The sequence below is a fragment of the Lontra canadensis genome, unplaced genomic scaffold, assembly GCF_010015895.1.
Source record: "Lontra canadensis isolate GAN:19392208 unplaced genomic scaffold, GSC_riverotter_1.0 scaffold96, whole genome shotgun sequence".
In the NCBI taxonomy this organism is placed as follows: domain Eukaryota; kingdom Metazoa; phylum Chordata; class Mammalia; order Carnivora; family Mustelidae; genus Lontra; species Lontra canadensis.
In genome coordinates, this window is record NW_022631090.1 from 6,056,590 (window position 1) to 6,072,745 (window position 16,156).

The 16,156-nt window shown below is 37.4% G+C and overlaps 1 protein-coding gene across 2 annotated transcripts; it reads left to right on the forward strand.

Annotated features, from left to right (window-relative positions):
- The first annotated feature begins 13,507 nt into the window (after positions 1 to 13,507).
- Positions 13,508 to 15,466, forward strand: LOC116854887 (zinc finger protein 131-like). 2 transcript variants are annotated; one of them, XM_032837126.1, is made up of 2 exons: positions 13,508 to 14,236; positions 14,339 to 15,466. In XM_032837126.1, exons 1-2 carry the CDS (start codon positions 13,508 to 13,510, stop codon positions 15,377 to 15,379), a joined length of 1,770 nt encoding a protein of 589 aa, XP_032693017.1. In that variant the 3' UTR covers positions 15,380 to 15,466. The 2 variants fall into 2 exon arrangements, with proteins under 2 accessions (XP_032693017.1, XP_032693018.1); XM_032837127.1 differs by having other exon boundaries at positions 14,199 to 14,243.
- Positions 15,467 to 16,156: the final 690 nt, after the last annotated feature.

Below are 16,156 nucleotides of genomic sequence, written 5' to 3' on the forward strand. Positions count from 1 at the left end.
CATCTTGTGTCTGAGTACTGTGGAATGAGTGCACAACATATTTTCTCAGGAAATCAGGCAACATCTTTACCTTCATCTTTTAATATATGAATATCTCTACCTGCCTATTATTCAAACTTTTTGTACCCTCTTTTATGAGTTGTGGTAAAACAAGAAATTTATAATTCTATGCTTTACTCTTGATACTTAAAGAGAAACATTTGGAATTTAGAAACACAAATATACAGGGAAATACATGCCCAACTCTTTTTCTTTTTATATTTTTTACATTTATTTGAGAGATAGAGAGAGAGAGAATGAGCAGGGGGAGGGGCAGAGGGAGAATCAGACTCTCCACTGAGCAGGGAGCCAGAGGCAGGGCTTGATCCCAGGACACTGAGATCATGACCTGAGCCAAAGGCAGACACTTAACCAATGGAACCACCCAGGCACCGCTACACCCAACTCTTTTTCAACAAAATTTGGCTTCTAAGACTGGTTTTCATAATATGGACTGCAAACATACAAACAAAAGTAATTGGAAATCAAGAACTAATCCGTGACTTCACAAATGCTCTATCGGCTCTACCTGCACAGTTATGACATATACTGATTCAAAAAGTGGGACAACCTAAAACTAGTAATACAGGAAATCAAAATACATTGGTTTCATATACCTAGAAATACTGCCCCACTTCCCTACCATGTGTGAAACTTCAATAGTATCTCTGGGGATAGAGTACAGGATGGCTTAGACTCATTGTAAGGAGAATATTGCAATAATGTAGATGAGAGATGATGTGGAAATTAGTAAGATCTAGTAACTAAATATAGAGTGTGACAGAAAAGTTAAACGTGAATGAGTTTCTAATGAGAATGTCACACATGGCAACTCTACATTTCTACTAACACAACTCCATGATCTGAAGCAATGACTACAAGATGGATACCAGTTATTCTGAAGATAGAGTGAATAAGTCTTGATGGCTAAAGGAGGAGTTGAAGTTGATTCTGAGTCTATTTTACTGCAACAACTAGGTTGGTGTTATTTCCATGATCTGAGTTAGTAAATGCAGTGGAGCTGCAGGTAAAAGAGTGAAGGAAAAAACAAATGATGCTGGACTGGACATGTTTTTTTTTTTTAGCTGGAGGAAAAGCCATGTGGAATTACAAAGCAATCACTTGGAAATTAAGTTGCGGAATTTACGAACAAGATCAAGGCTGGAGATACAGATTGGGAATTATTGATGATAGCATGATATTAAAATTATAGAAGTAGATCATGTTATCAGAGAGAGAGTATGGACAGAGCAGAACAGAGAACCAAGTAATAACAGAATTTCAAGAGATGGTTAAATTTAATAAATGGAAGTAGAGTAAAAAGGATACAGTTAAAGAGATGAGTGGGAAAAAGCAAAGTAGAAGAAACAGGCAATAAGAGGCCACTGGGCTTAAAGAAGAGAAATATATGAGGAGAAACTATAGATGACCATTAATAATAGATATTAATGATATTTGAGGGGGTTGTTCTACTGGAGTGGCATCAAGATGTCACTAAAACGTTCTGAAGGATAGCTTGTGAGAAAGAGCTTCTTCGGAAAGCAGGAAAACTGAAAGAAGAGAAATAGAGGGAAGTACAGTTAAGAGAACTGGCTTTTTGTTAGGCTGGCAAAGATAAGATACTAGAAAGGACTTGTAGGCAGACCGCAAGGTTGCATGGAGAGTATGAATTGAAGAAACAAGAGAAAAAAATGGAGAGCTGATAATGCAAGTTAGCTATAGCATTGAGATGCCATAACGAGCATTAGAGAAGAGGTTAGCCTTCTCAAGAAAGAGCGAGAATTTTCTCTCTTTGAGACAAAGCAGAAGAGTTTAGGATCAGGAAGATAGAAATTTTCAACCACAAAAGAGTCATGGTACTTCAATCCCTAGCAAATTCTATAAATGCATTTTTTAAGCTTTCTGGCTAGTCAGAGATTTAGAGTATTGAACTTATTATCATAAAGAAGAAAACATATGAGACAGAGTACTTGATAAGTATATACAGAAAATTTACAGATACATTTACAGATACATTCCTGTTACTTTTGTGTCATATTCTGTCCCTTGTGCAATCACATAAGCCCTTGCAGCACAAGAGGAGTATGTGAAAACCATTGCCCTATGCCAACTGTAGGGTGAAGCCCACTGGTCATGGGAAGCCAAATCTCACTATTGAAGCAGACCTTGCTCTGTGTCTTTGTATAAGTAAAGCATTGTTCCCTCCAGTGCCTGTGTGAGTTGTGTCTTTCATGGTAACCCTGGCACCTCCAAACCATGCAGTGGTTTGACATCCTGGGACTGCTGCTTCTGGAAGGAACAATGACAGGTGTCATTTCCTTGACAATTTTTGGACAGTTTTTTTTTGAAACTAAAGTGAAGGACCAGCATTTGCTGTATATGACGATTCCCTGAGAACCAATGCATTTTGGAACCTTGTTGTCATCTTCTTGGTCCAGACTTTCAACTGAAATTGCATTTCCCAAGATCAATTTATTTTATGGGTTACTCTAGTAATATGTGACATCTCTGAGATAATAAAAATGAATCTTTCCCTTTGAAAAGAATAATGTGTGGCTTGCACAAAACCTTATGGGGTAAAATACTGAAATGCACTGATGAGATTTTAAATCACATGGATAGAGTTTCCCTGATGGTGAAAAATTATCTTTGTGGTTATTTAGTGGTAGGCATGTGGGGAGAGTGAAGAGAGGGATGGGAAATGATATTATAATCAAGTGTTTTGTGTGTTAAGATCTAATATTTAAAAACAAAAAAATTTTTTTTTATTTTCTGGGGTTTGTTGGTTAAACCTACAAATAGCTACCATTTCTAGATTGCTCACTGTTGTTAGATAATGGACTATGTAGATTTACATATACCAACACTGCAAGATAAGTATTATCTTCCTGAAACTTACAGTGGTTATGTAACATAAGATCACAGGCTGGTAATGAATAGGTAGTTAGGTTTTGAGTGCAAACCTATGTGGCTTCAAAGTTCATGCTCTTACCCAATATTCCATTCCATTTTTTTCCCTAGGGCCTAGTTAATCATCCTAATTACCTGGAAAGCTTTAGAAATGGAGTTTCCAGCGTAAACCGAGTATCAGAACCTCTCTACTATACTAAGGCACAAAGAAAGAACAGCACTACATACCATTCTACTCCCACCTTCTCACCACCACAAGACACTACAAAATAGCAACACCAAACAAAAACACCATTTAAATCCCATGGGTAGTGATGGATCTTATAGTTCCAGTGGAATACTAGTCAGATTTCCATTTAACAGATTTCTTTTTTTAATATTTGTTGTTGGGAAAATAAAAGGAGATTCCCTCTGGAACATACACAAAACCAATAAAACAGGAACATACACAAAAACAATAAAACAAGGCAGACCAATGTTTTAAGTAGGTTTGGACATCCTATTCAATAAGATATGAGGAAGAATTCAAGAGTGCCAGAGTTAAGACCTTGGATGGTGTTATGGTGGCTAGAGTAGCATTGTTTTCACAACTTCAGAAAGTCCAATTCATAAGGTTGAAATAATACTTTCTCTTCTTATCAAATTCTCCTTGATATTCTTCTGTGAAACATAAATGAACAAAGATATATCTATTGGTTTTCAACAGAGCTAATATACTATCACTGATTTTTGAATATAAAATTGTAGCTTTTGTTTCATAGGATAACTATACATATATTTATATTCCTCTGACATGTCTGTGACTTGTATATTGTAATAGGACCAGAAATTAAATGGACATATAAATTGTGACAACCTCATCAGTTACTATTGTACTAGAATTGAGTGCTGGCACCTTGATTTGGTTCTATGTGGTTAAAGAAAAGTATTTGGTAAGGCACTCGTATAATGGATTAACTTCTCATTCTTTTGAGGACTTAGATTATAAGAGATATCCTATAATTATATAACACCAACATTTGTGCTTGGGGAATCACCTAGAAACTGTTAGTTACTAAAAATTTCTTGAGAAAGTCTCTGTGAAAGGGTTTTATTTCACCTACAGAATAACATGGACATATTTCAGCCTATGACAGGTATTAGAGGGAAGTAATTTTAGACAAGTAGAAAAAGTGTTTCTGTTATCCTTACTATCATACCAAATATTCTTTCATTTAATCTGTTTTTATTGAGGTATTATTGTATTACCTGGCATTGTCTCAAGAAGATCAACTAGGACTTTTAAATTACCTGATGCCTAAGTCATAATCTTTGCCATACTCTGCAATGGTATTTCCATTTTACCACTGTTGGGACTATTGTATCCAAGCCTGAATTTACATCTAATGCTGGCAAAAAATCTGCTTTCCCCTCGGATTAAGCCTAAACCAAGTGACAGAGTGCCCAGCAGGAAAGGGAAAGAGGAATTTAAAACCTTTTCTTTAGGGTATAAGAGAGGCATTAGTGTAGAATTTCAAAGATGGAAGGTAACCATGAAAAATCTTGCTGCCTTACAAGATAAGGGATTAAAAAAAAAAAAGGACATCAGCACTTTACTCACTTTTAGAGTTATTTCCAAGGAGAATGTTAGATTTTTGCACTGCTAGGCATGCCAACAGTGTGCTGTAGTTTTTTTTTTTTATCTCTTCCTTGAAAAATAGGGAGATTTATATTTATTTGACAAACAAGTGCTGTACTGTTTCTGTACAAAATGGAAGGTAAATGTTATGTATTGGTTTAATTTCTCAATTCAGGGAGGAAGATGCCTTTTTATTTGACAGCAGTGGCCTTTTGGGATGAGTTACAGTTCATTAGCAGATGATAAGTAAACTGAAAAAGAATAGAGTGGGACATGTATACTAACCTCTCAGTAGACATATTGCTGTTTAACTTCTGCATGAATAACTGTAGGGAACAACAAAGAAAGCACTAGATCTGAGGCAATGATGGAGTAAAGACTCCTCAAGTGAGGGCACCTGAATATCTTTTTTTAAAAATTCCTTAGAACCCACTTTATAGCCTTCCTTAATGACCTAGTTTGGGGGCCATGTAGTAGACTTAAATTCCTTATAAATATTTCTAGCACTCTCCCATGTGAGGGGAAGAAACAGATACTTGCATTATATTAAACTAATATTGAAAACTGCTATAGGAAGGTCCATATCTGATTTTTCAGAATTTGGGGATATAAAACCAGAGATTCTTTTCTGTAACTTCTAATAATTATACTAGTAACTATATTGATTTTAATAGTGATACTGAGAATAGATATTTCTGTCCATTTACTATGTGTTATGCACTGAATAGGATGCTTTACATCTTACTGTCATTTAAGATTTACAACCACCAAATAGTTTTTAACTTTGTTTTACAGATGAGAAAAATGAGGATCAGAGAATTTTATTTAAGTTGACAAGGTATCCCAGCTAGCAAATAGTAATGGCAGGCTTTGAATCCAAGTTTTTCTAACTTGAGATCCTGACTCTTAAGTATTATGCTTTACTACCTCCTTATAGTTCTTTACTATGCATTGCTAATTCTAATATTTATAAAATTTCTTTCTCTTCCTTTCTTATTTTTTGCATATTTCCAATAGTTGCTTCAATCAGAAATCTGGTGAATGAGAAGTATATGACTTTATATATGTACATTCTGTGGAAGCAAAGAATGGTCATGAGAAATCTAAGCTATATGTATTTTTGGAAACATGCTGATAAATACTTGATTCTTGGAGTATGCAGCTCAGATTACCACCTAATTGTTCTTCCTTATTTTGAAGACAGCCCAGAACTCTAAATCTCTGTAATACCATGGAACTTCAAAGTAAAGCAGAAGATATCAAGACCAGAGCTGTATGCCTCAACTCCAAAGCAAATCTAGAGAGTCTTTTAATCTACTTTAGTATGGAGGTGAGGCAACTACCAGTTTCCTTGTTCTACCTGTAAATTTAAATCTACCCATCCCTTTATGAGTGGGGATCCAAATTTTTGTGACTAAGAGTTTTTCAAACTATACCTATCCAGGAGCTGATGTTTTCCTACTTTTCCTTTGGTTTCAAACATCAGTCTATAAACACAGGTTTCAAAAAAATATCTTGAAAATGGTGAATTCCATTTGATAAAGCTCTAGGGTCTGACCCTATGTAAAGTATATATGGAGGCACTATCAAAGAATAAGTATGGATCTCATTTCTGGTGGGCCCCAAAAGAACACCATAGTTATTTAAGCCACATGCTCAATTCTAGATTCAAGCTTATCCTTAGGAGAGTACTCATCCTTCATAGGTCAGGTAAATAAAAATCAAGCGTTCAGTGAACTATGAAAAAAAGTGCTAAGTGGAAGAGCCATGGTCTCTGTCAAGGAGCAAAATTAATGTTGATGTTCATTGCTTTCAGTTATTGGCCTATATTCTGGGATGACATAGTGCAATCATTAGATACAGAATCCAAGAGTGCTAAACTCTCACGTGTAGGATGAGCTGCTCTAAATCAAACTATCCAGAACTTGGCTAGCATTAGTTAATGAGTAGTGTACTGAATTCTGGTCATACAGATTATAGGAGTTACCTGGATATGGATGGTGATTAAAATTATGGGACTTCATAACACTCCCTATGCAGAATGTCTACAGCAAAAGGGAAAAGCAAGGTGAATCTACAGGAAAATCCTGCAGGAAACTAACATTTGACTGACAAACAGAAGAAAATATATTAAAGAGACTGAGAAGGAACATTCATGATAGGTATAAGGAGAAACAGAAAATTGTGGTGCTATGGATATCAAGGGCAGCATTTCAAAATGGGGAGAACAGTTAACAGGGTCAAAGGCTACAGAGAAGTCAGGTAAAAATAATGACTCAGATAATAACAATCTAGTCAATTTATGACCTTAAAGGTAGAATTATTCGGACATATGTCATAGTGTAATGGTATGAGTAGTGATAAAGATGTGAGAAAAAGAATATAATATCAGGGAAAGTAACACTTGTAAGATTAGATAATAGAGTTAATAGAGGATTTTGATAATGGAAAATATTTTAAGATCTACTGACAGACATTGTTCTGGGCTCTGGAAATCAAGCAATAAGCAAAATATATGATGTCTCTAACCCTTTGAGACTTATATTCTTGGGGAGGGGGACAAAAAATTTAAAAAATTGTCAGACAATGAATAATTCCATTTAAGAAAGTCAAGATAAGGAGATAAAGATGGATATGGATGCTATTTTATAAGTAGGCCTGGAAATTATTTGTAATAAAGTAGTATTTTAGTAAGTTTTAAAGGGTATGAGTGATCAGGTCATGCTAATATGTGGAGGTGCTGATATATAGGGGAGGGTGGGAGGGTCATTCCAAGCACAAACTAAAACAAATTGCTGAGAGGAGGATTTGCTTGTTTTGTTTGAGGAACAGGAGGGAACTGATGTGGTTGAAGCAGAATAGAGTGAGAACAAAGAAGTAGCCAGGTGTTAGATTGTATAATGCGCTGTCAATTACTCTAGCACATGAAGGCATTGGTGAGATTTGAACAGAGGAAGTAAATGATATTTTTTAAAGGATCATTCTGTCTGCTTTATATAAAAAAGACCATGAGGGAAGAATCAAAATCAGGAAGAACATATTTAAAGTAGTTGAAGTAATTAAATCAAGTGATAGGTGATGGTGATTTGTATCAGGGTCCTAGCAGTAGAAGTAATGAGAAGTAATGGGATTCTGAATATATTTAAAGCAATTTCTGACAAGATATGCTGAAGGATTGGATGTGGTATATGAAAGAAAGGGAGAAGTCAAGGATAGCTCTAAGAAATATTGGGCTGAGCAACTAGGAAAATGTAATTGCCACATATTGAATCCAGTTAGTACATAGTAAGAGCAAGTTGGCAAAAGGTGGGAATCCTGTTCAGTTTAAGATATAAATACTAAGTTGGTGATTTCATATGTGTATCTTGATTTCAGGTAAAGAATATCTTGACCTTTAGAACGGTCAGGCTGGAAATACAAATTTGAAGGTGATCAACCTATAGCTCTTATTTATAACTGTAAAATTGGATGAGTCCATTTATGTAATGTGTTTGAATAGAAAAGAGAATATGAAGGACTGAGCTTTAGTTCTTTGCCTTTAGGGATTGGGAAGGACAAGAAATATCGGAGGAGAATAAAACAACATAGCCAATAAAGAAGGTGGTATCTCAGGAGTGGATACTGAGGAAAATGTTTTGAGGTGGAGGGAGTAATAAACAGTGTCAAATGATGTTAATAGGTCTAGTAAAACAGAAATTCAGAAATGACCTTTGAAATTTGAGACATTGGCCATCATTGGAGTTAGTCAGGGACAACTAATTTGTGTTGGAAGCCATGTAGAAGATCACTTAATATTGGAAACCACACAGTTCAATTATTTTCTCCAGTATCCATCAGTCATGCATGTGTAAGTATTGAAGAAGGTACACTTTTGGATTTATCCAAGATTGGTGGTTTTGTGGGGAAGAAGCCTAAGAAGGCAAAATAATTGATGGAGCTTATGAAATACTAATTAATTAACTCAATGTAATTGACCACAGGACCTAGTTTGTACAGGGAAGAAGGAAACATCTAGTTTGCAAGGCCAAGGCTATTAAGTTGTTATAAAGAAGTTAAGATACTTGTGATATCAATAAAGTCAAAGAGTAAGTGCTATGAGACTGAGATTAATGGAAGGATAAATAATTATGATTAGAAAGTGGGATAATGGAGGGGTACCTGGGTGGCTCAGTGGGTTAAGTGTCTGACTCTTGATTTAGGCTCAGGTCATGATCTCAGGATCATGAAATCATGCCCTAAGTTAGCCTCTGCACTGAGCTTGGAGCCTGCTTAAGATTTACTCTCCCTCTGCCCCTCCTGCCCCCTACTCATGGTTACTCACTCTCTCTCTCCCTCTCTAAGAAAAAAAAAATGAAAATGGGATAAATGGAGTTGAAATTTTCAAAGCTGCAGTAGTTAATGACAATGAAGTCCAGGGGAGGTCATGGACTTGGGTATTTGAAGTGGAGTACAGGTGAAGGTCATTGAGGTTAAAGGGTGGGTAATGAACTATTATGCTCAAATGGGATATGTGTCATCCCAAATGAAAGTGAAAATCACACAGAACTATAGCAAGATTTGTCAGGTAAAGGGAGATTAGGAGTTTAACACTAATGTGTTCAATGAATCTCAGGGTGGTATTAGTACTTTGCAAGTGTAATTTCTCCTAACACAGCTTTTGAAATAATTCCCATATTTTTTGGTTCTGTATCTCCAATGGGTATTTTGTCATAATTTTGTGTTACATCAGTATGTGCTTATCGCTATTTGAGAAGTTTTTCATTCTGTAAACTCATGTCCTTTAGCTCTTCAAAAGAATTGGAATACCCTTCTTAATACTATTATCCATATAATTTTCTTGTTATTGTATTCTGTTTGGGTGAAGTACATTCTTGCTGTTTTCCTGAGATAGGGCACAGCAGAGGTAAATTTTTTGAAACCTTATGTGTTTCAAACAATCTTCATTCTACATTCATACTTAATTGATAGATTTTCTGGGCATGGAATTATAACTGAAAAGTCATTTTCCTCTTGTGAATCTTTTAGTTTACACTGTGGTAGTTAAGTGGTCTGGTATGATTCTGATTTTCTCCTTTGTATGTGACTTGTGTTATTTCAAGAAGGTTTTAAGATCCTGTCTTTATATATAGTATGCTGAAATTTGCTGAAGATGTGTCCTGGTCTGAGCCTCTTTTCATTTATTGAGTGGGTCTGGAGGTAGAGATATGTTAAGACATTTAAAAAAAAAGATTTATTTATTTGAGAGAGAGTACCTGCAAGCATGAGTGGGGCAATGGGGCTGGGGGAGAAGAGGGATGAGAATATCAAGCAGACTCCCTGCTAAGCATGGAGCTCCAGGCAGGGCTCTATCTTATAACCCTGAGATCATGACCTGAGCCAAAATCAAGAGTCAAGAGACTTAACTGACTGAGCCAACCAAGTGTCCCTATGTTAAGCCCTTTTACTCAACATCCATGTCCTTCCATTGTGAAATATTATTAGAGTCATTTTTTTGATACTTTTATTCCCTAATTTTTTTTTTTTTTGCTAGAACTTGTCAGACTTCTTGGACTGATCTACCATCTTTATATAGTTATCTCTTTACCTTTATTTCCTTTAGTCTAAGGGGGCAGTGTAGTAGTTATATAAGCATTTCCTTTGGGGTTATATTGTCTGGGTTCTAAATCTAGCTCCACTATTTACTAGGTTTGGCCTTGGATGAGTCAGCTATCTTCTCTGTGACTCATTTTCTTCATATGCAAAATTAATAGTGTCTATCCTACCACTCATTGTAAAGAGAAAATGAAAGGATGTAAAGTACTAGAACCTTGTAAAAACTATAGAGAATTTGTTATTATCATTGTAATGATTATTTTATTTCTTTGATTTTTCTACCCTCTTTTTTATTAAGTTCAGTTAGCCAACATATAGTACAGCATTAGTTTTTGATGTAGTGTTCAATGATTCATTAGTTGTGTATAACATCCACTGTTCAGCACCACACATGTCTTTCTTAATACCCATCTCCTGGCTACCCCATCCCCTCACCCTCCTCCCTTTTATAACCCTCAGTTTGGTTCCTGGAGTCCAGAATCTCTCATGGTTTGTCTCCCTCTCTGATTTCTTCCCATTCCGTTCTCCCTCCCTTCCCCTGTGGTCCTCTGCTCTATTCTTTATATTCCACATATGAGTGAAGCCATGTGATAATTTCTTTCTCTGCTTCACTTATTTCACTTAGCATAATCCCTTCCAGTTCCATCCATATCGATGTAAATGGTAGGTACTCATCCTTTCTGATAGCTATATATGAACCACATCTTCTTTATCCATTCATCTATTGAAGGACATCTTGGCTCCTTCACAGTTTCCCTATTGTGGACATTGCTGTTATGAACATTGGGGTACATCTGTCCCTTCCTTTCATTACGTCTGTTTATTTGGGGTAAATACCTAGTAATGCACTTTCTAGGTCATATTATAGCTCTATTTTTAATGTCTTGAGGAACCTCCATACTATTTTCTAGAGTGGCTATACCAGCTTTCATTCCCACCAACAGTGTAGGAGTGATCCCCTTTCTCCCCATCCTCACCACGCTTGTTGTTTCCTGTCTTTTTAATTTTTGCCAGTCTAACTTGTATAAAGTGGTATCCCAGTGTGGTTTTGATTTGTATTTCCCTGATGGCTAGTGATGTTGAACATTTTTTCATGTGTCTGTTAGCTATTTGTATGTCTTCTTTAGAGAAGTGTCTGTTTATGTCTTCTGCTCATTTCTTGACTGGATTATTTGGTTTTTTGGACATTGAGTTTGAGAAGTTCTTTATAGATCTTGCATACCAGCCCTTTATCTGAAATATCATTTGCAAATATTTTCTCTCATTCTCCCATTGCCTCTTAGTTTTGTTGACTGTTTCTTTTGTAGTGCAAAAGTTTTTTTTATGTTGATGAAGTCCCAAAAGTTCATTTTTGCTTTTGTTTCCCTTTAGAGACAAGTCTTGAAAGAGGTTGCTGTGGCTGATGTTGAAGAGGTTACTTGCCTATGTTCTCCACTAGGATTTTGATGGATTCCTGTCTTACATTTAGGTCTTTCATTTATCTTGAGTTTATCTTTGTGTATGATTTAAGAGAATGGTCCAGTTTCATTCTCCTGCATGTGGCTGTCCAATTTTCCCAGCACTGTTTATGGAAAAGACTGTCTTTTTTCATTTGGTATTCTTTCCTGATTTGTCAAAGATTAATTGACCATGGAGTTGAGGGTCCATTTCCAGGTTCTTTATTCTGTTCCATTGATCTATGTGTTTGTTTTTGTGCCAATATGATGCTGTCTTGATGATCACAGCTTTGTAATGTAGCTTGAAGTCAGGCATTGTGATTCCCCCAACTTTGGTTTTCTTTTCCAACAATCCCCTGGTGATTCAGGGTCTTTTCTGGTTCCATACAAATTTTAGGATTATTTTTTCCAGCTCTGTGAAAAATGTCAATGATATTTTAATAGAGATTGCATTGAAAGTGTAGATTGCTTTGAGCAACATAAACATTTTAACGATGTTTATTCTTCCAATCTACGATCATGGAATGTTTTTCCATCTCTTTGTATCTTCCTCAATTTCTTTCATAAGTGTCCTGTAGTTTCTAGAGTATAGATCCTTTACCTCTTTGGTTAGGTTTATTCCTCGGTGTCTTATGGTTTTGGGTGCTATTGTAAATGGAGTCAATTCCTTAATTTTTCTTTCTTCAGTTACATTGTTAGTGTATAGAAATGCAGCTGATTTCTGTGCACTGATTTTGTATCCTGCCACATTGCTGAATTACTGTATGAGTTCTAGAAATTTGGGAGCATATTCTTTTGGGTTTTCCACATAAAGTATCATGCCATCCGTGAAGAGAGAAAGTTTGACTTCTTCTTTGCCAATTTGAATGCATTTTATTTCTTTTTGTTGTCTGATTGCTAATGCTAGCACTTCTAGTAATATGTTGAACAAAAGTGGTGAGATTGGGCATCCCTGTCATGTTATTGACCTTAAGGGAAAAGCTCTCAGATTTTCCCTATTGATAATGACATATGCTGTGGGCTTTTCATTAATGGCTTTTATGATATTGTGGTATATTCCCTGTATCCCTATATTATGAAGAGTTTTAATCAGGAAAGGATATACCATCTATATATATCCTCAACTTTGATTTAATGTCCAAGATTTTTCTTATTCCTTTTTATGATATAGCACCCAGTTTTGTTTTGTTTCCATGGATGCTAAATATTCTAAGGTATTAGAGGATTAAAAAAATTTATCTTATACTATCTGTATCATCTTGTTTCCCTTTTCTGTTTGTTCATTTTGACCTGTGTTTTATATTGGAGATTTCTGCAAATAGATAGTGGGCCTTAGCTCTTCACTCATATTTAAGAGTGAAATAAGAGCTGTCAATTTATATTTAATAGTGAAAAAAAAAGTGATTTGAAAACCCTTTGTTGGCGGCCATCTGGGTCTCACAGCGAGCGCTTGGCCAGACCCAGCGGAGGCAGCGTCTGGGCACTCGGGAGGAAATGGAGGGCGAGGTGCTGTTGGGAGCTAGGGAACTGTGGGCTGAGTTTCGCCCCAAGAGGGGAGAGGGAGGAAGGAGAAGCTCTTAAGGCCGGAGAGGAGAAAGGGAGAATCACCAGCTAGCGTTAGCAGCCGTGGCCTCCCCCTCCGCCAGGGTCAATCCCTCCTCCCCCTCCCCCCTCCCCCGTTGACTGCCCGCTACTGGTCAGGCGGGTGGGGGTGGGGCCCATTTCCTCCCCTCCCCCCTCCCCCTCCCCTCCCCCTCCCCCCTCCCTCCCGTTGACTCCGCCCGCTACTAGTCGGGCGGGCGGGGGTGGGGCCCATTTCCTCAGTGGTCGCTGCTTGGTTGACGCTTGGTCGGCGTCGGAGTCAGCCGCAGCCCAGCGTGTGACGCAGCACGTCGACAGCAACCCGACCGCCATGGAGGCTGAAGAGAAGATCAAATGCTTTCAGGAGTTCCCGGAACATCATAAAATGATCCTGGACCGATTGAATGAACAGCGACAGCAGGATCGGTTTACGGACATCACCCTGATTGTCGACGGACACCATTTTAAGGCCCACAAGGCTGTTTTGGCTGCTTGCAGTAAGTTCTTCTACAATTTCTTTCAGGAGTTTACTCAGGAAACTTTGGTGGAGATAGAAGGTGTTAGTAAAATGGCCTTCCATCATTTAATTGAGTTCACATACACAACAAAATTAATGATACAAGGAGAAGAAGAAGCCAATGATATATGGAAAGCAGCAGAGTTCCTACAAATGCTAGAAGCTATCAAAGCCCTTGAAGTCAGGAATAAAGAAAACTCCGCTCCACTAGAGGAAAATACCACAGGAAAAAGTGAGGCAAAAAAAAGAAAGATTGCAGAAACTTCAAATGTTATCACTGAGTCGTTGCCCTCTGCAGAATCAGAACCTGTTGAAATTGAGGTGGAGATTGTTGAAGGCATAATTGAAGTGGAAGATGAAGGCATCGAAACATTGGAGGAAGTGGCTTCTGCCAAGCAGTCCATAAAGTACATTCAGAGCACAGGGTCCTCTGATGATTCTGCCCTGGCACGGTTGGCAGATACTACCAGCAAGTACCGGCAAGGTGATAGAAAAGGGCAGATAAAAGAAGATGGTTGTGCATCTGACCCCACAAGCAAACAGGTAGAAGGTATTGAAATTGTGGAACTTCAGCTGTCACATGTGAAGGACTTGTTCCTTTGTGAGAAATGTAACCGTTCATATAAATTGTTTTACCATTTTAAGGAACACATGAAATCACACTCCACTGAGAGTTTCAAGTGTGAAATATGCAATAAAAGGTATCTTCGGGAGAGTGCATGGAAACAGCACCTCAACAGTTACCACCTCGAAGAAGGTGAAGTCAGTAAGAAGCAAAGAACTAGGAAAAAAATTCACATATGTCAATACTGTGAGAAACAGTTTGACCACTTTGGACATTTTAAAGAGCATCTTCGAAAACATACAGGTGAAAAACCTTTTGAATGTCCAAATTGTCATGAACGATTTGCTAGAAATAGCACCCTCAAATGTCATCTGACTGCATGCCAGACTGGAGTACGGGCAAAAAAGGGAAGAAAGAAGCTTTATGAATGTCAGGTCTGTAACAGTGTGTTTAACAACTGGGACCAGTTCAAAGATCATTTGGTAATACACACTGGAGATAAACCCAACCATTGTGCTTTATGTGACTTGTGGTTTATGCAAGAAAATGAATTAAGGAGGCATCTCAGTGATACTCACAATATTTCAGAGTGTCTAGTAACTGAAGAAGTTCTTTCAGTAGAAACACATGTGCAGACTGAACCTGTGACGTCAATGGCTATTATAGAACAAGTTGGGAAGGTGCATGTGTTACCATTGCTTCAGGTTCAGGTGGATTCAGCACAAATAACTGTGAAACAGGTCCCTCCTGATCTGCTCCAGGACAGCCAAGTGCATGATTCACGTATGAGCGATCTTCCAGAGCAGGTCCAGGTGAGTTATCTAGAAGTGGGTCAAATTCAGACTGAAGAAGGTACTGAAGTACATGTGGAGGAGCTGCACGTCGAGCAGGTAAATCAGATGCCAGTAGACGTACAGACTGAACTTCTAGAAGCCGACTTGGAACAAGTGACCCCTGAAATCATGAACCAGGAGGAGAGAGAGCCCACCCAAGCAGATTGTACTGAGGCTGGCAGGGAAGATCGCAAAGATGCTGATGGTTTAGAGACCAAATCAACAGTGGATTCCCAAGCTGAAAGGGCAGGGAATGAGAACAGAACACCTATGCCTGTTTTAGAATGAAATAACAAATGAATATATTTTTAAATTTATGTGTTGGGTTTTTGAACTGATGATGGGCAGTGTGACTGTCCTTGGGCTAACAGAGAAGTGGACGAAAGTTAAAGTCTTTCCTGTTGTGAACTGTTTCTGTTGAAACAGATTTCTCCCCACTTAATGCCACGGAGGAGATATCTTTCCCATAAGTGAATGGAAAGCTTTGAGAAGTATTATTTCTGGAAACTTAAATGGATTATATTCTTACTATATAGTTGGGTACAAATGTATCTATTTTCATTGTGATAAGGGTTCTCCCTTCTCTCTTTCCCAGGTCATGTCCTTTCTCAGATTTATTCCATGTTGTAAAATCAAATGTAAAATCATTAGAATACAAATTTGATGTATTCTAATGCATGTTAGAAAATTGAATATATAGGAAACACAAGGCTGCCTGAAGAAAAGTACACTGTTACTGTGCAGTTAAATTTTTGGCTTCTGGCTTTCTTTAGTTTGAACAACCTTCTTGTCTTTACTGATAGTCACGGATGTCATCTCTGCAACAGGAACAGAGTGGTGGTGGCAAAATTTCTAGAATGTAAAAAACAAAAAACCACACCCATGTGCCTTTTCAAAACCAAAAAACTTCTATAAAGTGTCTCTGGTTCTTTCAAAGTTTGTGTTGTAAGGAGCAATGTAGGTGATGCTGTAGTAGTTTATGTTTTTGCTTATAATGGCAACTACCAATTCTTTTTCTTGGTAAGTTAGGTTGAGAAGTTTCATTTAATGGCAACTGAAGGGCCG